At 36.7% G+C, this 27,372-nt stretch overlaps 1 protein-coding gene across 3 annotated transcripts in view; it reads left to right on the top strand.

Annotated features, from left to right (window-relative positions):
- The window catches only part of LOC107218453 (dipeptidase 1), a 141,520-nt gene that overhangs the window by 45,873 nt on the left and 68,275 nt on the right, over nt 1–27,372 (top strand). For all 3 annotated transcript variants that reach the window (XM_015656332.2, XM_046738168.1, XM_046738173.1), the window contains 3 exons: nt 2,399–2,531; nt 16,513–16,663; nt 24,837–24,906. In XM_015656332.2, coding sequence (XP_015511818.2) covers nt 2,399–2,531; nt 16,513–16,663; nt 24,837–24,906 — 354 coding nt within the window. The remainder of the gene's footprint in view (nt 1–2,398; nt 2,532–16,512; nt 16,664–24,836; nt 24,907–27,372) is intronic.

The raw sequence follows: 27,372 nt of genomic DNA, 5'->3' as shown, positions 1-27,372 counted from the left end.
TAAATTGACTCTGAATGTCGTCAGGTGATTTGGGATTTGGCCAACCTTGGCCTACCATTTTGTGTATATCGATAACAAACTGTGCACATGGTGATTTCTGAATTCTTTACGGCCCCTATACACAAGTACAAGAGAGTCAAGTGAAATAATGCTAGTTGGAGATGTAAATCTCTTCTCCAAATATTTCATGAGATTTTTTAGGATACATAGCAGAGCTTTATGCGATGAACAACAACCGAACGTTTGAATCTCTTATGAATGTAGTTTGAACATAATTTCAGTCGAAATGGTGTAGACACAGAAATATTGAATATCCATTATGCATATCCATGGCACCTCCGTTAGAGATGGAATGCTCCGTGTGGGTAAGGAAAAATGTTACAAGAAAGAAGGTAGAGCCAGATCACGTGAACATAATTCGTATACGTCATTGTCTTCGTTCCTTGATGAAACGTGATGTATGGTAAAGAACGGTACAAACGTGTAAACACGTAATGAATGTATGGGCAAATCCACGTCGAATCGGACAAGAATTGACTTGACACTTTTAAAGTTGACAAAACGCTAACCTTTCAATAGTATTGAATATTATGCTATGACAACTCCGATAAAGAAAATAGTACACGAGTTTTCTTTTCACGCGTACTTTGCATGAAAAAAAGGTTTCGAGAGATTTGAAAAATACGAGGTCAAAAGACTCCAAAAGCTCGCCCGGTTCCACATTTGCCTGCCCATACACGTTGTATAATCCGATTATGTGAGAGAATATACTCATGAACATAGGTATACTTTAGTTACGCTCAGTTGTCTACAGTGTAGTACCAACCGTATAATGCAGAACTCTTTATATGGTTTCAACCCTCGATGCAATTCATCACTGTCTTAACTAATTTAGACCCAGCGAAGGATCTACCGAGTACCTACCGCTGCTGGGAGTCCATTGATCTCGGGTCATCCTTTATATAGCCCAGGGGATTCACGAATTTACGACTATTTGACCAAACGGAATTTATCAAAGGGTCTGCAGGGCCGAAGTTCAGCGTACAGTTTCAACTGAATTTCGCTTTGTGAAGACGTTGGAAATTGTAATTAGCCAATTCACGTCAAAAATATCTACAGAGCTGGAAAGCACTTCTGTGATGTTCATAAATATCTCGAGCCCTAAGTAGAGATATTAATCAAACCTATCGAAGTAGACCGATGCCCAATATTTCAGAAGTCGAAGATTCTTGTTCGTCGTCTCAACATGCTTGTTTATATGCAGACACTGTTTGTAAATACCAGGGCAATGGCGGGTAAAACTGTGGTGGAGTTCAAAAATCAAAATAAGAATTGTGTTTGGTTCAAAAATTATAACAAGTTGACCGTTTGAACTGATTATTAAGTTTTTTTTTCTGCCTAATTAAAAATTACATCAATACTTGTTTGGTCTTTCTTTCTTATTTTCATTCTATAATTGAAGTTCGTCCGGCGATTGAAACGTAGAAAAAAGTAAAGACGACGTTAATTTTTAGAAAGTAAAACAGACTCGTTGCGTTCAATAATTTATTTTCCTTGGACGCAGATAAGAATGAGAGAAATACTCAACGGATACTTAGAACCCTTTTAATTTCGGGAAAGATACTTAGAAATCAGATCGATACTTTCAGTTTTCAATAGAATTTTTTCACCAACCAAGCCTTCTGTTTGATGTTTATTTTGTAAAAAGTTTACGGCATTGGCTGTTTGTAAAAAGTGAAATTACACGCTGTGGAGCATACAGAGAAATTTCAGGAACACGTCAGAGAGTTCGTGCATTCCTGAAACACATTATAGATGTAACTTTCCTCGTATTTCTTTTTCTGAAATCAAAATGAAAAAGTCTAAATCTGAAAAAACAAGTGATCGGCTCCAAAACTTCGGCACAATGTGTGTTTTGGGGTGCGAGAGATATTGTTTTTCGAAATTACATTTCTTTCTTATCATGTCCGAAAATATTATCAGAATTGGATATACGCTTATCGAACTCTTTTGAATGCAGTTTAAATCTCGAAAGTACTTCATAAAGTCTAAGAATTAACATTCTCAATAATTTTACGAAAATTTTCAACATGCAAAAGTTACTCGTCTATACTGGTATTTACCAAAAATCGATGAAAAACAATCCAAAATTCTGTATCGAAAAGTATTCATTGAAAGAAAGATACTGATTATATTTTGTAGCAATGCCGTCAAAATCTATCGATGTGCTTTAACGATATCTTGCTTTCTAATTACGTCTAAGATGTGGACTAAATCAGTGATTTCACGTGAAAGTTCACTATCCCGCATCGCACGGGCACATTCATGCAATTTTCCATAATTCGCACCTGTGCGTCGTTTTCTCAGAATCAATATTGTCTGTTTTTATGCATTACAGTTCTGGTCTGCCTACGTTCCCTGTTCCTCCCAGTACTTGGATTCTGTACAGCTGGCGCTAGAACAAATCGACTTGATACGGCGGCTTGTGAACAAGCATCCTCAGAACATGGTGCTGGTTACGACAGCTGCAGGTACGTTACGTTTTTCAGATTCACAATTGATTCAGCGTACGAAACATGCGACTATTTCATTAATCACGAGGGCTGGACTAGGAGCGTCGTTTGTAGATTTTTGGAAATAAGATTCGACCGAAGTTACGTGTTGTGTATTGAATTTCGTTCCCACCTTGCAGTCCGAAACAAAATACTAAAAGTTCTTAATCTTTTGCCTCTCGATTTTATTCACAAAAAATAAAGAACGGAATATACTTTTTAGGGACGTCGTACGGAAGAATTTAGTTCGTTGGTCCAACAGGATTTTGCAATTAGCCCGTTCTCCCGGATAACAACTTAAGTAGACTTAAGTTTCAGTAGAAAATAACGAATGGTACATCAAGTTTTTGAACACGCATCGGGCGGAATTTTTATTTTTCACACTGCTTCACTAGACAAGAATCATATACAATCACTGAATGAATTCAAAAACGATAAACGATCTTCAAGTAAAGGCAAGTTAAAAATAAGACTTCGCTAGTTTTTTCATAAAACAAAATTCTCTCTATGGAAGTACAGTTTTCATGCACTATAGTCTCACTTTTATTATGATATCATGAGTTATTCATAGAATTTGAGGAATTGTCATGTTCTTGTCCACATGAAAGAAAACGTATCATCGAAACGTTTTTTGGAAAAACTGTTTATTCTTGTATTGAAAAAGCATGATGCAATTCATCCTTCAATGCAATTGGCTCGTAACTTCTGTCAGGCGCAAATTTCGATTGATGTATAACACCAACGATCTAGCAAACAATCGTAACTTGATTTATAGCTGATATTCAACCTGAAAGGCTTCAGAATTCGGAGCTAGTGGAATGCGGCATGAATCTTAATACCTTCCGTGGTTTCACACAGTCCACGGAGCACATTTAATCATTGTTGAAACGCCTACGGCTTCCAGAGCCCGCGGCATCATCTTCGCAAGCCCCTCGGAGACGGCATGTAAATGAAATCCGATGAACTTGGTGTTGACATTACACGTAACGAGGTCTTACCTAATCCGGTGACCCTTGTCAGCCTTTTTCGACCCTTCTCTTTTCGGTTCAAAAAAGGGGCTTTGGTAATGTATTTTGCATTTATTTTTGTACGGCGCAAGGTCTCGATTATTAACTCGTTGAAAACTCGAATGCCCTTCTCCGCCAACTGATGATACCTTCACGCTTATTGACTGAAGCTACGAGCTAGGACGAAATTTGATCAGAGCGATAATTTTGTGCCAGTACCACGGAAGCTTTAAAAATAGTCGAAATGCATGATATTTTACTCTGTCGGTAAAGACTAACTGTAGCATCTCCTTAAATAATATTTCATTCGGCCAATCTAAATTCACCAAACTCATCTTTTCGCTTTTACCTGCAATTTCTCATCCCCATCTTATCACAGTTCACTTAATATTGTTACACAGGGTAAAATCATCCGCTTTGCCCTCCTTGCTAATGATCCAGTGGCCACCACAGATAAAAAATACATAAGAGTTCTCATATGTTATGAAATGAATGAGGTTGCTTCGTCAATCAATATTATTCTAAGACCAGTCCTGTTTCAAACTCTAAACTGAAAACATTTATCGCTATTAAACCTCTTTTCCCACCTTTTGATTTTGCCTGTCGGTCACTTCTTTGTTGCTCACCGAACCCGATGTATTTCCGTAACACCAAAAAGCGTTACGATATCTTTCAAAAATCAATTATTTATCCGATTATGTGGCTTAAGATTCTGAGTCGAAAGACTCGCCTTTGAGAAAGCTATACCTAATCTACGCCACCGTTGTTAATTTCAAGACCTACGAAGACAACAATCTTGGAAGTAAATATGATGCTGCTAATTAGTATCAGGATACAATTATACCGCAGATTAGCTACAACAGCCTAGCTCGCGGCATCGTTCCAAGGATTTCTTGCGTGGACCAAGAGCCAGACCATAATTCACCACCTTCCTGGCTTTCGTGCACCAGGTGTATAAGCATCTAGGTACCAGGGGTTAGTCACCACGGTCTTATTTATCGGTTGCTTTTAGACCTCTGCAGCAGTCAGCTGGTGACCGCGTTACTCTTAGAAGATAAACATATTTTGCCAATCTATTCTATATAATTATATATATAATCGGTATATAAAATATAGTTATAATTATAATTGGTGAAATTCTCACGAAACGTCGGATGCTCTCTATTCGTCCTTAATTTTTTTTTCAGTTTCTTCTTGTCGTTTTAATAATCAGTTGCAGTAATAATAACGTAAGAAGGAGAAATGAAACTTTCACGCCTGCTGACGAGCTTATTTGCGACTCTGCAATTGGTATAATTTACGCAAATTGAGTTTTGTGGGATTCAAATTTTTTCCTCTTTCTTTCCTCCTCTCTTCTTTTATTCACGCTTTATGTGTATTGTACATATATATGTATATATATATATCTCGATACTTATGTGCCCTAACTTCTCGCCATACCCTTCGCCCTTTCTGACCATCAAAACAGTCGAGCTTTCGATGAATACTAATTTACCGAGGAACTCGATCAGAGCTTTCGCCGATACACGTACATGATATACACGTACATACACATATATATACACATACGTAATGCACACGCTTGACCTGGCCTCGGGGTATTCACGGAACGTTGAAGAAAAGGCACGATTCCCGTACTATCTTTAATGAGAACGTGAACTTTCACGTCTAACGAAACAACAATGAGACATAAAACTTAAGGCATGATCTCGTTAAGTTCTTCGGGTAGATATAAGTATAGATGTATATACATAAGCACCCCCGCTCAAGTTTTCAGTTCTATGACAACGTACAAACTTTACTCCGCTGTTCTTATTGCGTCGATATATATATATATATATATATATATATATATATATATATATCTATCTATCTATATATATCTATATATAGCGAGAACTTTCATTTTAATGGTAGGGAGAGAAAGAATAAAAAAGTTACGGAACGCGGCAGTAACTCTTCGGTGTAGGTATTGGTTAAATCAGTGAACACGTACATCACGCGTGAGAAAAATGTGTTCAATAGCTTAGAGAAATTATAAGCGTACGGATAAAAATCAAGTATGAATGTTTGAGCGTTTGGTTACTTGTTTCAATTTCGTGTTTTGAATAACGGATCGTAAATTTGCAAGCTTTTCAATCTTTTCACGTACAATGTGCATATTTAAAGCATTCGGTGAAGATGAATCGTGGATCTTTTCGAAACTTTAATACTTATAGATTTAAAATGGCGAGAGCTTGAGCTTCTAAGTGTTTCCGAAAACGCTATGTACCTAGACATGAAATTATGAAAAAGTTTATAAAATTTTGATGCGTGGAGTCTTGATGTCAATCCATTGATCCGTATCAATGTTTACATGATTTTCAAAGTCTGAAACGACTGAACTTCGGGATGAAAAATCGTACATCGGATAAATTTTAAGTGGTTAAAAACTTTCGAAACGTTATCTTCATTTCCGATTGTAAGTTGCGGCCACTTCGTCTACCGTAGAAAAATTAACAACTTTGATAAATTTCTCAGTGGATACACTTTCTTCTGAAAAGTCGCCTCCTTTTCATCTCGGTATAATTAAATACATTACACTGACAAAAATCTCTAGTAAAAATACGGGTATATCCTGACAAGAAGCTAATTGATGACAGAAAAAAAAAAAAAAAAACACTGTAATATTCCTATCAGCAATGTTTAATTTCGAAAGATGTATTCTTCAGTTGCTGGCACATTTACTATGAATATTTATTGGCTGGCTAAGTAGAATACTATGGTTATTCTTTACCGACCGCGTAAAACGTCACTTATTTTGACAATCGTGGAAGCCAAAGCATCTAGTCGTCGTGTTCGTCGTATTTTTGTTTCTTTTTATACATTGACTTTATAAAAAGTACGTTCACTACGAGGATCGTAGAAGTATATCGTGAGGTATTGATCGGTTATTTTACTTTCGGAACTGAGATAAAAAGTGTCTGCCAAAGAAAGATTATTAGACTCTTTTTTTTAGAATTTCAAACTCGCATCAAAGATTTGATCGAACAGAACCTCCAATCACAATTCAAAATATGAAACTTCGAATCACCTTTTTAGCCTGATCAATGAGAGTATAGACGGATCATTTGGGTCCTCGACTGGTTAATTTTCAGTCACTTTCTTTAAATTAAATCTTGATTCTGCGAAAGTAACGGCAAAGTTCTGAGCAATGAAACGTAATGATCGAAGGTATTGTTCTGTCTTTTTAAAATACTAGAATTTTCAGAACGCGTGGTAAAGAACAGGCCCTCTGCAGTATCTCAGTTACACAATTCTACAAATTGAGCAATTAAAACCACAAAGCGTTACGATTTAACGAGCTACTAACTTTTAAATTACTAATAATAAACCGTAAGCCGTCGTTTCCATGGGCCGAGTTTATCGTGCTATTGCACCGAACGCAATAACGACTGTTTTACGCGCACACTTACCTAATTATCGAAGCTGAGGAATGGAATTGTGGAAAATAGCCCTTGAAGTCAGAATTATGAACCATTTCTGTGGACATTACAACCTCTGAATTAACGCACCTTCACAGCATCAAGTATCTTGTCATAATTACTGCTTAATTGATAGGCCGGTGCGATGTGGAGTTGACCGAGAATTATTGAAATAATTATGTACACCTGCAATCCTATATGCTAGAAATGGAATTACTATTTTGAGGGGACGTGATCTAGTAGAAAATGATTACAGCGAAATGATTTGGTACTCATCGACAAATTTTCGTAGAAATGATTGACATAATTTGAGTATGGAATGTTGAAAAGGGAAACTTTCAACATGTCACCTGAAATTATGGAGTTTTTTTTACAGTTATCCAACTTTTCCCCTATTCGACAAAGTTTCATCGCTTCGCCTAACGAGTAGTAACATATACCGCTTTTACAGCTTTAGGGTGAAACTTGTGTGATCATTTTTTAATCAATGGCCGTAGGTTCAATCCGGTTCTCTGAAGGTACATTAGTTATAAAATTCACCTGCTTGCGGAATTTATCTCGTTGTTATAGGTGTTTACGGTAGGTACGAGCATAACTGTGAACAAGGGCGGTATTCACTATTACGATTTCGTGAATTTAACATTGCAATTTGTAGTTAATGCTGCTTGACAGTGAATCCGTTTCGAAACATTAAATCATTCAAATTACCAAAGTTTCCAAGTTAAGGCAAAAAAGGCGTTTGACGATCAGCACGTGTCGTAATAAAGCTAGTTATGGCTCCTGTTTCAAGTTTCTACACGTCGATTACACGTCTATGTACGAAAAAAGAAAAATCCCTGAACTCGTTCCGTATGCGAATGAAACAAGTCGTTAAGTATTCCAACACATTTTCATCGATGACGTAAACGACAAATTACATTCGATCGCCGTTTTTTAATTATACAGTTTAACTGCAGCTTGTCTGACTCTCCCTATCGTTTTAATAAAAGTTATCATGGAAATCCAATGAAAGTTAAAAATTGCGATGCTGTAGGGGAAGCCTGAAAGCAAAGCCAATTAGAGACATATGTATTATGTGTAACGTGCACCGTAAAACATGTAAATTGGCGGTTAAAATTATACCTGGATGTGCCTTGTGTAGAATATGGAATATATGTACATGCACGGTGTGTAGGTACCAATAAGGATTGTGGGATTTTCAACTCGAACGAAATGTGCGGTTAAAGTTACGACAACATCCATGGAACGGACAAAAACAAACGCCGCATCTCGGTCGTGGCTGTGAGTAATTACGCGAATACCAGCAACCACCGCCCTACTAGGTGGCTATTCAACCGTAGATCGATATAATTCCTGGTAATTAATAATTATTGGCTCTTCCACTGTCGCTGAAGGCTAAGGCAGCTTTCACGGTGGACTGCAAACGGTTCTTGGAAGTGGCCAATCGCTGGCTGCGGATTAATAACTTGGAAACACAGCCAATTGGCGATCTTGAATTCAATTTTGCAGAGTGAGTTGTTCGGATACCATTCAATTTAGGCTGAATTTCAGATGGATTTTAATAGAGACAATTTCTAGCCGCGAATTATTTATCTTTGACTCTCAGTAATTGGCAACTCAAGGATTACTGAACTCCCTGACGGTGCTTCAATCTATTAGTGATGATGTAGATCGTCAATATGAAATTCACACCGTTACCGTTTTCCAAAAGTTGGTATATTCGTTGTTTTTTTTTTTTTTTTTTCTTTTATACCGCTACCGAGTGTCTTTAATTCACACAGCCAATCCGAATTGAATATTGTACCATTTCCCTGAAGGCTGAGACAATTGAAACTTTGCCTGCTGTAGCGTTTCCAATATATTGTAGATCGCAATAATGGCTTATCGGAATTCCATGAAATCCTTTGTTTCTAAAGCCGTACAAAATCACTGATAAATTAGTTGAGAAACGAATGATTCAGCGCTTCTCATCCTTGGACCCTTTTTTTCACCCCAACGCTTTCTGAAATACCCTTGGTTAGTTCAGATAGATAAATTGGCCCTGGTGTGATTGTACGTGCACTCTTACAATTCCAAATGTATTTTGCACTCATACCAAACTAAATAACTAATTACATGGCACAAATAATGTATGGCAGAAACAAGGACTTTACTTTGATCCGTAAACTTTAATTATACCTGCTCTTTGAGGTGACTCGAAGAGATCAATTGCTCTCTTGGCGATGTTTGAATGTCACACATTGTTCCACTGATTGCGAGCCTGTAGATTTCTGTATTTTTCTTCGGCCGACTTCTCTTGAAGTCAAATATGAATCCCAGATTATAAGGTCGGGTCATCCTTTTGGAAGGTCAGAAAAAATCACTGTTTGTATAGGAAACTGGAATCACCATCAAGAACAACCGACGTTGGCTTTCTGAAAAAGAAATTCAAACATGAATCGAGTTTACTCGTCGAGTATACTGTACCACGTTTTTGGGCTACCCTTGATGTATAGTTTTGTTCACGGCAAATCCCCAAACGTCTTCGGCTCGTTGATAGAAGTGTGAATGCAATTTTCTATTCCATATATCAAGGGTGAAAAATCCTTTGGGAGTAAAGTGCAGTTTCTAGCGATGGAAATTTTATCGACCTTTTATACGAAGTCTTAAAAGCTCCGGTGTGCTTTTGATTCTCAATTTCATAGTCAGATCGTGTGGAATATTTTTGAGGAAAAGCTATTCCGACGATCTGAGATATCAGTAACAGCATTCTCAACTGGTGAAATTTGTTTTGAGGTTTTCTTCTTCCTTTCTCCAACCTCCTAGTTTCATATACGGTACTGTAAAGCGATCGCTGCTGCACTCTGCGAAAGTGATGTAAGCTTTGAATTTTAAAAGAGATATCAAGTCGAACGGCTCTCTGAAGAAGTCTTTAGGACGGGACAGAGTTTGTCGGGGTTGAGCTGGTAGACTGCCAAGAAAATGGATAGAATCTAGATTCATCGAGTGAATAGAACAAATATTCCTCAAGAAAACGAATTCCGATGAAGCAATATACGGTTCCCATACATAGTGAGCGGGTAGCAGGTAAGTATAAAACGCAACTCAAAAATACTTCAGTGCGGTGCAGTGAATGTAAAATGGAACGGTATAAAAACCACTTGAATAATTCATCATCTCTGTCGTATGTTCTTCGTGCTTTATCGAGATCTTAGTTAACAAGCGTCCTGATACTTTTCAAGTAGAACAAAAGGACTCGATCAATAAGGAAGGTGGCGAAGAAATGTCGAAGCGTAATAGGTTGCTAATACAGAAGCCGAAAGTTTCGCCGAGCTTGGAAGTGGCTGAGAAATCCACCCCTAGAAAAGAGACGAAAAGAAGAAGTGCGAAGGGAACCTAAGGAGGAAAGAAGAAAAGAAGATGGAGTGGGTGAAACTGAGGTGGAGACAAAATCCGCGTGGATTGGACGAGGGGATAGGAGTACTCATTTGTCGAGTGAACGGAAATCGAATCCATGGCTTTCTTCACCTTTGTTGGGTACAGCACGTGTCTCTTATTCCTGGGCCAATTTTATTTCCTCTCATTCGTTAGTCGTTTATAATCGGTAATGCGGAAGAAAACGATATCTATAATATATAATGTATGTGGAAAGAATTTTCTGGCTGTACCTAATTGAGGGACTGCTCGTTCAACCAAAGAAATTAAAAGTTCCTACCGTCTGTCACCGATTCAGAGGTGGCGTTTACGTAGCTATTAAAGTCACCCCCATCTTGACAAACTTTTTTCTTTTGCCCATTGCAATTCATTGAACAAGATTACGGAACAAAGTAGGGTGATGATTAACTACTAGGAAGGAGAACGCGGTGGTTGATTTTATTTCGTTTTATTCTACCTTCCAAAGCCTTTTATCGTTTCTTGTCTTATTGAATATCCATACTCAAAGACGCAGTTCTGATAAAATTCTGTTTACACGCACAGCTTACAAACCTCGAGTAGCTACGTGAGGATATTTTAGCATTTTGTAACACAGTCTAATTAGATTCAGGAGCAGATCTAGAGGGGCAGCTACAATGTCATCCACGAAATTGACGGTTGACGAGAGAGCATCGGAAAAATGTAACCAATCTCGAAATAGCATCGAATATCCTAGCGGAAATCCAAAACAAACGTTAAGCAGACAAACTGCCAAGATGTTATTTCATTAGTGATAAAAGCATTTCCCTCCCGAATATCGTCGTTCCGTATTAGCATAGCGTATAGCTGACTTCGAGTCGTTGACTTTCTGGCACAGTTACCGAACATCATCTCCTTTTATTGTCCGAGTGTGACCTCGGTATCTCTATTCTTCATTTTCAAGATGGTGCTGAGCAGAACTCAAGAATATTGCGTGACGTATTAATTTATGTCAATATCGGAACAAGCACCAGGACAAAACCGTACCTGAACCACGGTTTCTAAAAAATGACGAACGATTTCCACAGTCCTTCGATTACCGTTTGACAGTGTTGTGGACTTCGAAGCATGTCACATTTATAAGTGCCGACTTTAAACATAGATGTATAATGTATATACGGGGTGCTCTGTTTCAATCGTCCCAAGTGAATATTTCAGAAATTAAAAGAACAGTTTTTGTACAAAACTTGTAGGGCTCCAACGGGCAAGAATGATACTGATATGGGTCGACTTTTAGAATTTGGTATTTTCAAAATTTTTAAAGTGACGTCCGATTTCAGATACGGTAGACGTATTTTGGTGGATATGAATAGACGATGAGACTTCACTCGGATGTTTCTAGTTCTGTACTACACGTTTTAACCTACCCAGCTTCACATTCTCTTATTTATATACCTACTCGAGACCACCTTATTTGAAATCGAACATCTCTGTACGTTGCCCTCGAATCTTTATGAAATTTACAGCAAATACTTTCAGGACATTGTATTTTCGAAATTTAAGAGGAAAAAAAAAATATCGATATTTCAAAGTTGCTAATTGACCCTAACCCCGTTAACTCGCTACATGAGTTGGAAAACTCGCGTTTTTTTGAAAAATTGAACCGATCGAAAGTAGAATCGAGCCTTTCTGTCGCACGCATACATCAACGTCATTCCGCCGCACTTTTTGGAGATAAAGCACTTTGCGCACGGTCCATAGGCTTCGCAAATTGTGTAACAAGTGCGGAAAGTGGGTGATTTCCGATGAGTGATACGTTTGCAGCGTGATTCGCAAAGGCGAGAGTTGTAATCGCACGAGCCAGATATTGCCCATGAATCAAAATGTTTCACCGTTAATACGCATGACGAAATACTGCAATTGAAGCTAACCCAAAATTTTTGGTAACTGATCGTTTGCCAATAGTCCGGAGATTAGCAGCTACATGTTTTTTTTCTTTTGTGATCAACGCGCCTCTGCGTCTTCACTGATCGCTGACTTGGTGCTTGGATGTGAATTTTTTAACGTGTTCTGTAAGACAATTTTCATTTTTATTAGCTATATTTGATTATCTACAAGTCATTCTAACATCAATTTTTCACTTAAAATTCGTTTCCATGTTCTCAAGCTCTTCCGTCAATACGAAAGAAACGACTTCACCTCCGTACGCGAAACAGACAATTCATGCATTGAACAATGCAGAGACGTTTTGTCGTTTACATATTTTTCCACTTTCTGATATATCTGCGTCTGTATTTCGATATTTCGTTGTATTGCTACTGGATAGCTTATATTTTTTTTCAGAACGTGCGACTTTGAATCTCGTCACTTCTACTTTAGTTGAATTTTTTTCTGGTTTATGTTAGCACTTTCAAAAGGTTCCCGTTATTATTATTATTATTATTATTTTATTTTTATTTTCGTGATTATTTATTCAATCATTCATTCGCTTGTTTTTCTATTATGTAAATGCAGCGAGTCACGAACATTCAAAACTCTTTACAGTTCATCTTTGTTCACCCCTATTTAATCAAGCACGGTAATCCCTAAAATTCTCTGCAAAATCAGACTCATCAATTTGAAATTCTTCAGAATGTAAATTTTGAGAAAAAATTCTTGGACCTGTGGTTTTTATCATTCCAAGATTGGTCCTGTTGCCGATTTATTTTCATTTGTTATTTGGAGCACTTCCGGAATCTAAAGCGTTTTGAAAATTTCGAAGTACGTCAACAAACAAGAAAAACAATTCGACAGAACAGTATTGCTCACGGTACTTTTCGTCACAGCAGGACCCATTTTGACTGATCAAGGTACAGTTTTTATAGTTATAATCCCTAAGTTCATCGTTAGAGTTTGCCGGGATAGGTGACAAACTGACAGCCTGACAAACGAACCGACATATCTAAAGACCTGTTCTTCGGATACTACAGAGGATCAATAACGTAAAAATTCGTTGTAATCAGAAGCAGTCGTTTGCAAGTGAAACTGATACTTTTCTTGTATCTCCGTAGGTGATGAGAAATAAAACGAATTTACTCAATTAGATATGAGATCGACCTTGAATGGATCGAAAACAAAGTTTTTAGAGAGTAATTTCGAAAATTTAAGAATTTCAGAAGTTCAAGGTGTGTGTATGTTTATTCATAATGTTGGTCTTAATCAGCTAATTAATATTCAGAAAACAAAATAAGCAAATTGAGATCTGAATGATACATTCAATGATTTCGGTCTCAATCAGTGTAGCTCGTCTAAACTTTGGACACACGAGGCTTAGGTTTCGACAAGTCCGGTACTATTCGTCTTACTCAGGTATTAAAATTACAAAAGGAATTTCAGATTTGACAAAGTCTTCTGAGCCTTAGATACATCAAGCAGTTTAATAATCTTTTTTGATACCTGCATCTATTGGGTCATTAGTAATCGCGTTTCTTGCTTGAGGGCTAGTTTCACGTTCGTCTCGTTCGCGTGTTAATAATATCTATAATACGAGGCCATGTCTTTTTCCAACCTCCATTTTTCTCGTTTTAGAATTTCTTTTCTGAACGTTTAACCTGTGTGAATGAATTAGCTTCGTTTTCTCTCCATTTCTAAAGCAGCTGATTCTATTGGCACGAAGTAGAAAAATTAAGTTCCTACACCATTTCAGAGAGCATGTACAGCAGACGGAGATGGAAAAGTTTTAGCTTTAAAGTTGTGGCACCATATCACGCAGTGGAAAGTGGGGATAGATGCCAGAGAAAGAAGACTTAAATACAATTATGTTAACTCGATGTAACCTCTAACTCAACCTAACCTAACCTAACCTCTAAAATGTTCAACACGATTCAATTTGGCGTTCTGAAAACTGTGTGAAGATACTATTCTTCTCGTTAGATTATACATTATTGACAGAAAGTAGGCAAATATGTTCCAGAATTATATTATACATTGGAAGACGACAATCCAATTGAATTTTGACATGAAACGAGAACTTCATTCAATCCTTAGCAGTCAAAGATTTAGAGAATTCATTCACACGCACCGTGCTATAATTTTTATCACAAACACGATGAATATTGTTCATTATTTATACCCCTGCGAAAATCTCAATATGAGCGACCGAAACATGTCTTGGTGGCTGATTTTCAGAGAGTTATTGATTTTACTTCACCATCGAACGGGCTGAAAATCATGATTTCGTAAATGAAACAAAAGAGAATCACAATAGTGAAAATGAATATTTCTATTAAAAACATAATCCTTGTTCAAAATAATGACAAAATCATAATCAACTTTGGATAGTTTTTTTTTTTTTTTAAACCAAGTCTAAAACCAACTCTACCTCTAGGTCTAAAAAATTTGATATCACTGGTCTGCAAAAAAAAAAAAACTTTTGATTCTCTTTATTATTATTGTATAATAATTACAATAAATTTGATGCTCTTGTATGCACTTACATACAGACACTATTCAAATAGGTGAAAGCAGTGTAAATGCAAAAACAAAACACAACGATTTCTGCATTTCGTACAATAAAAAAAATCATATAACGTAATTTATACGTCACAGCAAAAAATGGAAAACAAATATAGATTCGGCAAATTAAAACTTTTATATCTGTAATATTTCATTTGAAGGAGGATTTTGTTGCAGACCTGTGTACTTGACGCCGGATTTTTCGAAATTGTTTCAGATTTTTAAATTGTATAGACGAATACGTATGTTTGAAGAAATGTCGATAATTAAAAACGGTTTAAAAAAAATGAGTAAAAATTCGAGTGTTTTAGAGAGTCGGAAAAATCATATGAAATTACTATCTCGATACAAGACATACATCCAAGGTTCAGGATGAGATCGAATTCCTATAAAATGTCCCAGAGAATAACCATACGGAAAAATTCCTCTACAGCAGTATGTTATATTTACCAAATAACTACAATACTTAACTGAACAGATGAATGTGTTAGATTCCTGACAGCGAAATTATTAATGAATTAATGCGTTGGCGAATGGTGAAACATTATTTTATCCGTGACGTTTTAATCGGCCCACCGTCTGCGGACTACTAAAAGAGGAAAATAATCTCCTGTGCATAACAATATACAGAGTATATTGCTAACGACAGAATGTTCCGTCGTCTGCCATAGTTTAATGCGCATGCGCTACAATTCAATAACAGTTATTCGCCAGGGCGACCAACCGTCATGAATTCAGACTACAGTTCCTTGTGATGCATGTTAACTCAAAGATTTTGACATCCGTCGGTGTTGAACACACCTGTCAGTGACAACTGTCAAAATTTGTTAGGTTACGTTCATGACGGTTGGTAACCCTGGCGAATAACTGTTATTGAATTGCAGCGCATGCGCATTAAACCATAGCAGACAACAGATCATTCTGGCGTTAGCAATTCACTCTGTATAAAATGAAAATGAAATGAACGTAGGAATGAACTTGCTTCCTCTTTTATTAGTCCAAATTTTCAATGAGAAAAAACAGTAGTTTGTTACGAAGCATGGGTTATATGTAACGCATTTGTTAAATTCGTGAAGCAGATTGCTTATCATAAAACCCTCGTTTTTATCGGGGATGAAAAACATCAAGCCTGCGGTTTTTCATCAGTGAAATATAATAACGAAATCGAAATAGAATGAAATTCGTACCAATTGGTACATTCCAGCACATAATTACTTTTTGTAATGAATAACATTTAAATTACAAATTACAAATGTCGATTGCTTTTTAATTTGTAACAGATTCGAAAAAGTGTCAATTACTTTTCTAATCTGTAATTGATTCGGAAAAAGGTGTCAATAACAATTGTAAGTTGTGATCGATGCGGAAAAAGATATCTCTCAGCCATATTGGATAAGACGGTCCGGTATGAAGTTTGCGTTGAGAGAGTTGCACATCGATGGATCGATATGCGGTCGACGCGCCATCTATCGACCCTGAGAGTTTTGACCCGCGTAGTTCAAAACTGTACTCAGGCTGTTCGCATTTATGTCAGTATATTTAACACAAATTCATGCACGAAGTAGATGTAAGAATCCTTGAACTGAAATCATGGTATATCATGGATTCGTTAATGTTTTTCAGGTATAGAAATCGCACACAAGGAAGGTCGACTGGCTAGTTTGATCGGGGTCGAAGGTGGTCACGCCGTGGGAAACAGCCTGGCCGTTCTTAGGATGCTATACGAGTTGGGCGCGCGATATCTCACCCTTACACACACCTGCAATACGCCTTGGTGAGTGCCTAATCCCGCCATTCAGGCAAGATAATTAAAACCACGGACCACCTATAGAAACTACGTCCGTTCATTTATATACGGTTCGCCTGGGGTTAAATTGATATCGATTGAATCAGGAGGGCTCCCTGGTATCGATATGCCAACCTCATAGTTTATCTTTCATGACAAGCGTGACCTTATAGCCACGGCACAATCCTGATTATTTCACTAACTTAAATTGTCAATTTATCACTCGTGAAGGTACGCCAGTGAGCAGTTACAGCGAAATTCAGCCGCTATACTAGATTTTAGACAGCAAATCAACGAAAAGCATCAAAACATGCAAAACTTCTCCTCCGTTATGACTTTCTTATGCAAGCACTTTATACAAGATACGACATTAGTCGTTTTCTTTTCAAAAACGTTTTACTTCTGATTATTACTCAAATTAAAGCTACGATAAGCTTCGGGGAGAACCGCAGTTCACTTTTTGACGTAAAATTTTTTGCACGAAAGAACAATTAAAAATTTCACGAATGTTGAAAATCTTTCCGACTTTCACAAGTCAGCTGATTTTATTTTCAAAATACACAACGCTCAGGAATACGTAAAAATTGGACAACTGGAAAGTCATTTTAAGGGTCATTCAAATATTACGTCACCCTCTCAGGGATGGAAGGGGTTAGTTTCTCTATGGCGACCTGTGACAAGGTGGCTCTTTCTGTGCGTATTTGTTTGTTTTACGATAAACCATTTGACATCATCTGCCATATTATTAACAATTTTTGAATTGTACCAAAGAAGGGAGAGGTGCGATAACAAAGTAGATCACATCACGTCGAGAGGGGGGTGAAAAACTGCGCAGCGATTTGCGATGAGGGTAGGGGGTGCAAATGGCCGGAAACAACGTGACGTAATATTTGAATGGCCCCTTTTCACTTAGCAGTTGATTATACTAATTAAGTTCTCGTAATGGGAGGACATACCACCGATCACTGCGATAAATCTCGAGGTGTCTGAAGCTGCTTGCATGTCGTTGGAAACCAGACGTCAACGTCTTGCATTAATCGTAAGCCGTGCCTCGTTCATATCTATTTTTCTAGACAGGGTCGCAATGATTCCGTGGAGTGCAAGGGTGTAATTCAATTGCCAAATCGCGAAAACCGATTGATCAATAAAGCCATTCGACGAATACCTTCGATCTTACGTCAGGAGAGGGATGGGGACAACGTGACGTTACCATGAAGCAGGGGGTGGAGTGTGCAGAAGAACGTAACATTTCGTTTTTTGCTTGTAGATCCGAAATTGTCCGCAGGCCATTATCAATTTCCTTCTTTTAATAGTACCATTTCTCATGATTTTGTAATAAATGGTTGATTTGAATAATATTCCAATATTCGGGAGGCACCGAAAAAATATCAAACACATGATATTGTGAGAACATTATATAAGGCGATAATGATGAATTGTTGCGTATTATTTTATCAGGCCAAATATTTTTTTCTAAACATTTTTTTCTGCTTCTGCAGCCTAACATTGTGAAGATGTATATATTAGAATTAGCTTCTCTAAAACCATTCAAGAAATTGAATGATCGTGAAAGAAATTTAATAACTTGGTGAAGATTGTTACGGCGATCTTCTAAATAGAGATCAAATTATATTAAAAGTAATAAAACTAAAAACGAGAGGCCGTATACTTTGTTTATATCGATTAATATGTAACGTGATATAACTGAGGTGAAATTTTCTGTACTTTCGAGAAACTTTTCCCATGGGGGGAAAAAATAAAACCAAGTACAACCTGGAAAATTCTTCTGAGTTCATTAAAGTTACATACATTTCAGTTAATGCTGCCTTGGTCGACGAGCCACAATTTTTCATCGCATGGTTCACTTGAATATTGAAACACGTTTTGAAATTTTTATTTTATCTCAACATGTGCATTTTAGTCAGGTAAAATTAGGAGAGTTTATTGCAGAAGCTGTCGCCTGATATATTAAATAGTTACTAATGTACATTTCATCCAGATAATATTCCAGAAATTCACATGAAGCATTTTTAAAAACTAGAATAGTTGAAAAAAAAAAAAAATACTTGAAAACAAATATTACATTATAAAAAAATTTAATTTATTCGAAACGTTTGATGGATGAAAGAAAGTCATTCATCAATCCCTTCAGACAGTCGTAATTTCATCACAGAATCTTTCACAGTGGAAAGTATTAATCCAATTATCAGAAGTCAGGATGGTTATTCACATTCATTAAGAGATCGGACGTCGCGTCGCGTCGGTGAAGAAAAAAAATGTCTTGTTAAAATTTGTAATCTCATTTTTTTTTTTTTTACCGAAGATGCTGGTGCATGAAATCGGCCACCCTTAATTGTTACGAGATCAAAGAACGTTTCTATGGGAGAAAATTTTCCGAATACTTTTGTCTCTGCAAACACAAAGAACATAAAATAAGGCGGGCCGTAATTTATAATTGCAATCGATCGATAAACGGTGATCATTTCAATATTCTCGGCTGAAGTCCGTTCTGTTATTAGCAATTTCTCATTACATTTTTTATGATGCGTAAAATCGCCGGGGAAAATTTTCGCAGGTATACTTGACGCTCGTTAGAATTCTACAGGCACCTTTGATAAAATACCAAACGGTGAGGGGTGAGAAATTAAACCTGAATTCAATTAATAATAAAATTGTTATATACTTTGGCGTTAGAAATTCAAGAGAAAGAGAAGGAGGGGGAGGAGGAGGAGAAGAAAGAGGAGAATCTCACCGAGTGCGGTAAAATGAGAAACGAAAAGCGAAAGAGTGATTAATATAACGCTGTTGAAATTCTCGTGTAGCTAGAAATCTATGCCAGTCATGCAAATTTCACAAGAATAAAGCAAAAACCTGCAAGAATTCACCTTAACTCATAAAAGTTCTCTCAACTCAATTTTACTTAATTCATATTTAATTTTCATTTCCACGACTATGGGCGTGCAATAATCCGTAAAATATAACGAACTTTTTCCTCGGGTTCTTAACGTTTTCCGTTGAACTTTTGGAAATGTTTATCACTCTGCAGGATTCATTTTATAAATTGCGGTTTAAGAAAACGCAACACTCGGAACATTCTATTTCGAATATCCGCTGTGTATGTCGGAATGTCGAGGTAAAGAATATTGCTAAATATAATCAACGCAATGATTTATGTTTGTTGATGATTATTTTTAGATGTTTCCGAATTTATCAGAACTTTGCAACTAGGCGTATCCAATAAAAGTGTCGTAAATGTTAAAAAAAAAAAAAAAAAAACATTACGGCATCGATTACTGTCTGTAATTCAAAAGAAATGTCATCAGATTATTCGTAACAATTTTATAATTTTTACACCAGCTACATGGTCTAACTTTTTTTGAGTCAGTGGAAAATAAAGTCTGAAATTTTCTGCTTATCTGTCCCACGTGATCAGAGTGCTTGATGACTTCGGAACCTTTCGATCAGTTTTGAATACGATTTTGTTACAACAATGATTTGTTTTGATACACGAGTAAATAGCGAAGTTGAAAGAAAATATATTCCAGGTCCTGTACCCATGATTGTATGCATACACTGGGAGAAATTTTTAGTTCCGGTTACCGCTCAGTCCTCAGCTATTTTCATTTTTTACCACAATCGAAAAATATAGTTCTAGGTGCAAAATGAAAATTAGTTTTGTAGCTGATGCCAGAAAGTCTAGTATCTCTTACTATTCTTTCTCATCACGATCAATGTTACTATATTGTCTTGTAACTTTTGCGAAAATTTAATGCTTATGCCACAATAAATTGACGTTGAAGCCTTATTTAACTAAAAAAGTACAGTAAATCGAACAACTGATTTCGCGTGGCAATTGCCAAAAAAGGATCGACAATAGCGTAAAATAGTTACGTGTATCTCGTTTTTCGTAATTCCAACAATATTGAAACAATTTTTTTTCAACGATACCTGTTTCACTGAATTTTTCTAGCTACTATAACAAATGAAATTTTTCTGTGTGTAAAATACCATTGCGATTTCCGAAATTCAAATTTCACAAATAATTCGCAGTTAAACTAGTCATAAGTTTTCTCCAATCGTATCAAAATAACTCCTGCGTGAACCGTCGGGAATTTCACATAAATAATAAAACGGTGAAGTCTGAAAAAAGGTGAAACCCTTTCGGATCGAATTCCGGATTTTGGGCTGGTATGTTCGTGCAGCCATTTTCATCGATCTGTGGTAAGCCGTTGTACCGGATCATTCTTGAGGCGAGGCGTGGCTGCCGAGCTAAGGCTGGGGATTCCACGTTTACAAGAGCGAAGAATTGTTCTTTAAGATGCGAGATCGGAGGTTGAGCCCCGGTATCAGCGCACGAAGGCGCACGAGAAAGAACATCTTCAGTGGTGCCGGGGAGGCGCCGAAAATGGATTGCTCAAAGAAAAACACAATTCCAAACCAGATCCACGTGACTGAGGATTAGCGAATGCACGCATAGATGTGATATTCACAATTCGTGAGGTGGAAAGTCTGAAACTTAGATTTTCAATTTCGAACATTTACAGTATGAATTGTTCATTTCGCCAATTCCTGAACATACTTGTACTTTACAAGAGGCTTTCAAAGTTGAGTTGAAGTAAAAGTCTAGAGATCGTTTTCATAACTGCAACGCCATTTTGCTTTGAATGATAATATTTTTTTCACAAAAGACTTCCGGGTATGAAACGTGTGATTTTTGTGTGAATAAATGAAATGAAATAACAAGTTTTGTTATTCATTTTGATTCATTTTTTTGGCGTGGGAATTATATAGCACGCAAGTTCGACGGGGGAATCCAAAAATTGTTTTGCATATTCACTTTTTCTTTCAGTACACCCGGCTACCCAACACTTAAAATTCAAACAGCGACATGACATTAAACAAATGTTACTTTCCTTCAGATTTTTCCTCCGTACATGAAAAGTACGATTGTGGACTAAATATGGGACAAAAAACGATCAAATTTAACAGTACCGTCTAAATTTCAATCGGAAATTAGATGGCTAAAAACTAGTACAGAGTAAAGCGCTGAAATATTATCAATTAAAAAGTAGCAGCCCAGTTCAGTAATTTATTGTTAGTTTCTGTAAGATGATCCCTTGTGGTTTGCATTATTGTGAAAGTGTGTCTGATTCACGTGTATCTCGGATACAATTTGGATGATTGTGTATCTGTACATGCAGAATTAACCAGCCGGTGTGTTGTGGATTGTACGTAGACGCGAATCTCTAAGGTATACGATATACGTACGTGTACCAAAGATATATGCATATACTTTTACGGATAATAAAACTTTTGATAGCTTTTTTAGCTTCGCTCGCCGCATCCCGTTGAACTCGAAGTAACTCAAAAACTGCACCGATGTGAAATATACGAGTATACGAGCACATATTCATTCGGATCTCCGAGAGGCGTGAGAAAATAAGAAATATAAGCTAGCTTGAGATTACTCGAGAACAAATTTGAGGATCACCAGTACTAAAGGCGCGGATACGACTTTTTGTGGGAATTTGGACTATACGTACAATGTATGGGCGAAGAAAGAATAAAGTGATGTCTGAACATACTTGTACGTGAATGTATGATTTCGGGGCGGGGTTAAAATTCCGAATTTGAAAAGATCCGAGACCGCCAAACTCCGATTTTTTTTGTGGCAAAACTCAAAAGAAAGAAATCAAACTTTGATGCAAGATCAAAGTTTCGAATGATGGAAGATTTTCAGTTCTGTAAATTTCCGGCTTCGTGAAACTTTACCATTTTTATCTTTCTTTGTGTTGGATTTTCGATATTTTTACCTTCGGAATCCCTAATTTTTCACACCCACTCGTTGAGCAAACTTCACTGTGCGAGTGGATTTTACTTTTTGGAATTTTACTCTCGCGAAACTTTACTTTTTGGAACTTTGCTCTATCGTAACTTGAATTTTCGGAACTTTGAGCCGTCGGGTTGCCGACCACTCGAAACTTTGTTGTTTCGTCAAACTTTGATTTCTTTACATCAAGTATCGCGACTAAATTCGGAATTAGGTGGTTTCGGAACTTCAACTCCGCCTCGTTTTTCTTTTTCGTTTTGAATTATCGCTAAATAATGAAATTCTTCACGGATAATTCAACGAAAAAATACGCATATGTATGTTTGAAAATTTGTAAATCCTTTGGAAAAAATATTTTACCCTTGGGAGTTAAAAGAAATCAATGGTGTCGAGGAAAAGTTCGATTCGAGTTCCAATTGAATAATTCAGCAATATAAACGTTGGAAGATGTGAGATGATGGTTTATGGAGAGTCTGTAGGGATGTAAGAAGTGATAAAACTAGTTTCTGAAAGCGAAATATTCATACGGAATTCAGTTTCTTCAAGCTCTGTCGCGTCCCAATATTGTTTCTAGCCCCGAAGGAAACATTCTTCGAATCCAAACGTTACTCAGTGATCCTGCTGCAAAAAAATGTTCATAGGTACTATACATATGTATACATATATGTATATATATATTCACACGGAGAACTTTTGCATGTATTAGTACAAAGCGGACGGTTCTGTGAGAAACATTCATTTTATACATTACGTCAGAATATGAATCTCTACTTTTTGAATAGTTAGAATTTCAGTTTAGCCCAATCACGTAGTAGATATCGGATAAGGGAAATACACTGAGAAAAATTTCATTCGTTATAGTAGCTAGAAAAATTCAGTAAAATAGGCATCATTATAAAAACTGTTTAAATATTGTTGGAGTTACGAAAAACGAGGTACACGTAACCATTTTGCGCTATTGTCGATCTTTTTTCGGTAATTGCAACGCATAATCAGTTTGTTCGGTTCACTCTACTTTTTTAGTTAAATAAGGCTTTAACATCAATTTATTGTTGCACGAGCATTAAATTTTCGCAACATTTAGAAGAAAATATAGTAACGATGATCATAATGATAGAGAACAGTAACAGATACTAGACTTTCTGGTAACAGCTACAAGACTGATTTTCGTTTTGACTATCTGAAAAGGCAGTATTGATTGCACTTACGATATTGTTTAAGTCGCTTTTGAGCCAAAGAAATAAAAGAAAATCTCTGTTCCATAAAAAAAACTCACGTTCGTTTTTCTTTAAACTCTTACCTTTTTCTTGAGCTATGCAGAACTTGTGGTAAGATTTTTGTTTCGATCAATAGCTACAACGATTCGAGAGTAAACAAATCAATCAAAGTTCTTGATCAAAAAATAGCTGTGACCTCCTCAAAAATTTACAAAATTATAAGATAATTCCTTAAATTAACGGCTCGTTAGAAAAATCTGAGAAAATTCACGTCCAATTTTCCTCGCTAGTATTATAATTCATGTTATGAAAAGAATTGAATATTTGGGAAAAAGAAAGAGAGTTATCAAAACAATTGTTATTAATATTCATTGAACCAAATCTGTCCAAAAAAATGTCCTGTTGATTTAAATAAATATGTTTTTAATCGATTTCTTCTAACCAACTTTTTGTTCAATCCGATGACTGTTATTCGAAATGAAAAAAAAACTCCCTCCGCCATCTTTAATTACCATATTTGGCGAAGCCAAAAAATCTTTCTTTTGTCTCTATAAAATTCGAATTGATAAAACATATCTGAACGTGTGAATTGGCAACGGCTTCTGTAATAACAAAATTTTTTCCCCATCGTACAAACGCAACTTATTGTCAGGTATACATATTATACGACAAATTGAGAACAAAAATAAGTCCCAAGATTCCCGTTACGGAAAAACACCTCAACTTGGGGATGAATTCGTATCCCCAACTCATTGATAATGCTAAATTCTCATCAGAAAAAAATTCAGACTACGAATCCGCCCCCTTGTTGAGGGTTCTGAGAGTTTTTTCCCCCACGGTTATTAAGTAAAAAATCAAAATATTGATTGAAACCATCATTTCATTTCAATCACCGATGATGTCAGTCAAAATGCTTTTCGAGCATATTTCACCAGTACAATTTCGACCCAAATATTTTCAAATTTCGAAGAACTTATCCGTGGCTACAGTTGTATGATCATTTTTATCATACCCTCCATGAGATACTGCGAAATGTGCAATGATGATGAAATAATAATGATATTATGTAACATAATATTGACACTATAAAGTTATTGACATGTTGGTTCGGTAGGGCAGACTGCAGTACGGTGGATGAACCCGGTCAAGTACCTCACATCGGCGGTCTCTCCAATTTTGGAAAGGTAAGTACCAAAATATCCCCAGAATTGTATTACATCGGTATAAAAGATGCGTGAATGTTTATTTCTCACTTTGAAATTACTTCGGTGTTATCGTGAACAAACTTGACAAGTAGAGTTGGCAATTTCGTTGAAAATTCCCAAAGCCGTGTATTCCGTAAGGATTTCTCGACGGTAACACGTGTGTGGAATCATGAAAACTCAATTACAAAATTCAGATCCTGAATAAATCGTGATTCGCCCATCCGCTTCGGCATGTTACTTTTTACCCATTATTAAAAAATATTTTTCTGTCATTTCTTTCCTTCTCTTCATCCTATCCTTTTTTACCGTTTGATGGCGCGCTTATCGATCGATGCGAATCCCCCTGATCTTCTTTTACAAAAACCTGCTAATGAGCCTGATATGTTTTCGCTCAAGTATCGTGTGATTACACAAGCTTAAAGTTGCTTCGCGTATCGACTAAAGCGGCAGAAATTAATATTCTATCGCCGAGTAGCTACCGCGTACAATATTTCGGTGCGATATTTTTTTTAAATCAACGGAAATACAGAGGGCTGTTTTAGGGTCAAAAGTTATTTATAATCTGAAAAGGTAAAAATTCCTTTATTGGAGATAATTGAGGTAGTATTAGAACAAGGGTATCGCAGAGTATAAATTTTCACACGAATATCCCTTCTCATTGTGTTTGTACCGGTGATTAAGAATGCAGCCGAAGCGATGCCGATCAATAACAAGAAATTATTATTTACGATACAATTATAGCCCGTTTTGAATATATCCATTCGTCGTGCAGGATTAAAAATTTTTATTTTAGGTTCAAAGTTAGTTTATAGTATTATTTCGATCCACTTTTGGCGATATCTATTACGTGACATCGAAAGTTATGGCCACCATTAGTACGAAGGTGAAAGGTCCTTTTGATCTACGTAAACGTCAAAATTTCAGAAACACAGATTATCCAGTATCGTGGGAAACTTGTTCAGAGTCAAAGTATAGTAATGAATAGACTGGTTCAAGATATTAAAAGTTACGTTTATTGTTCTTACAGAATTCAATAAGATTTCTTCATCATTCACCCCACACAGATGAAAGAAATGTTTGTCTGGAGTCTTTCTAGAGCCATCCTGCTCTCACATTTCACTTGTTGTTTAAAGTTTTTCGTTGCAACGCATCGTAAATTTTCTATCAGCATGCCATTCGACCGAAATAATAAATAAATAAGTGATTAAAATATGAGGAATCGTCGGCTGATGATAGTTACTTAATATAAAGTTGAAAAAAAAAGAAAAAAAAAACACTCGTAATAGAAGGATATTTTTTATCTAGGATTCAAATGTTTTACAAAAGAAAAAGAAATATATTATATGCTTGAATTTTTTTCAATATCTCCGTCTTCGTGTTTACCTACGCTTTTATGTCTACACAAGTGCATAGCGACGATAAAACGACGGGACAACATAAAATACAAACGGGGAGGGAAAAAACAAAAAAAAAGAAAAGGAGCAGTTCGCAGAATGGCTGACTGAATCGATATTCATCTCCCGTAGAGTGACACCGAAACCCGTATGCCGCAAAATATAGAAAGTGAAGAAAAAGGGAGAAACAGGACGAAAAATCTTGTGCAAATACAAGCGCGCTGTTCACTCTTCCGCCTGCAAGACCCGCACAATTCTCGACTCTCTGCAAATGATTCACAGGTCCCCTTTTTTCCCGATTCTGTCACGCAAGAGGTTGCAAAAACGGCATCGCCCAACCTCCCACCCTACCACCCTCGGTACCTCGAATCCATCCCGAGCTGTTCCACCGCGTAGAGTTTCGTGATTTTCGAGGGAATTTTATCCGGCATCCACTAGATTCTGCAGCATCACCCAGGAACGACTAACCGATCTGATTCTCATTTGTGCGATAATCGATATATGCGGGTGGAACCTTTTTTACTCCGCTAAACCGTTTTTACTTTATTGATGGCGATTTGCGGAGCAGAGAAACTTCAATCGTGATTTCGAATGTTTTGCGCCTTCGATTTTAAACTTTTTCGCTAAACTAATCATTAGCCCTTCGAGTCACGCATTATTGTGCTGAGTCGACTCTTATAACAAGATCCGTAGTATCCTGTGGTTTTTCGAGTCGTTAATTACGAATCTGAAATTGGATTACAAAAATTCAAAATCGCGGACTCAATACGACGGACAAGAGTTTCAAATTTCATCGGATATCGTAAAAAAAAAATCAGTAAAGGGATTTTCGGGGTCGCTGATTGGATTCGCCCTACTGAATTTTCACAATCTACTCTCAGATTCATAATCAGCGAACCCAGAAAACTCTGAATAGAGGTTTTTCTCCGGATTCGATCGGAATTGAAATTTTCGTCTGCCATATTGGATGCACCACTTTGAATTTTTTAAATCCAATTAATGATTCGTAATTGGCTACTCCAGAAATTTGTACTTTATTTAAAGCATGTAT

Source organism: Neodiprion lecontei, chromosome 1 (assembly GCF_021901455.1).
Source record: "Neodiprion lecontei isolate iyNeoLeco1 chromosome 1, iyNeoLeco1.1, whole genome shotgun sequence".
Taxonomy (NCBI): domain Eukaryota; kingdom Metazoa; phylum Arthropoda; class Insecta; order Hymenoptera; family Diprionidae; genus Neodiprion; species Neodiprion lecontei.
Note: the sequence above shows the minus strand (reverse complement) of the source record. Positions and strands in the feature narration are given on the sequence as shown.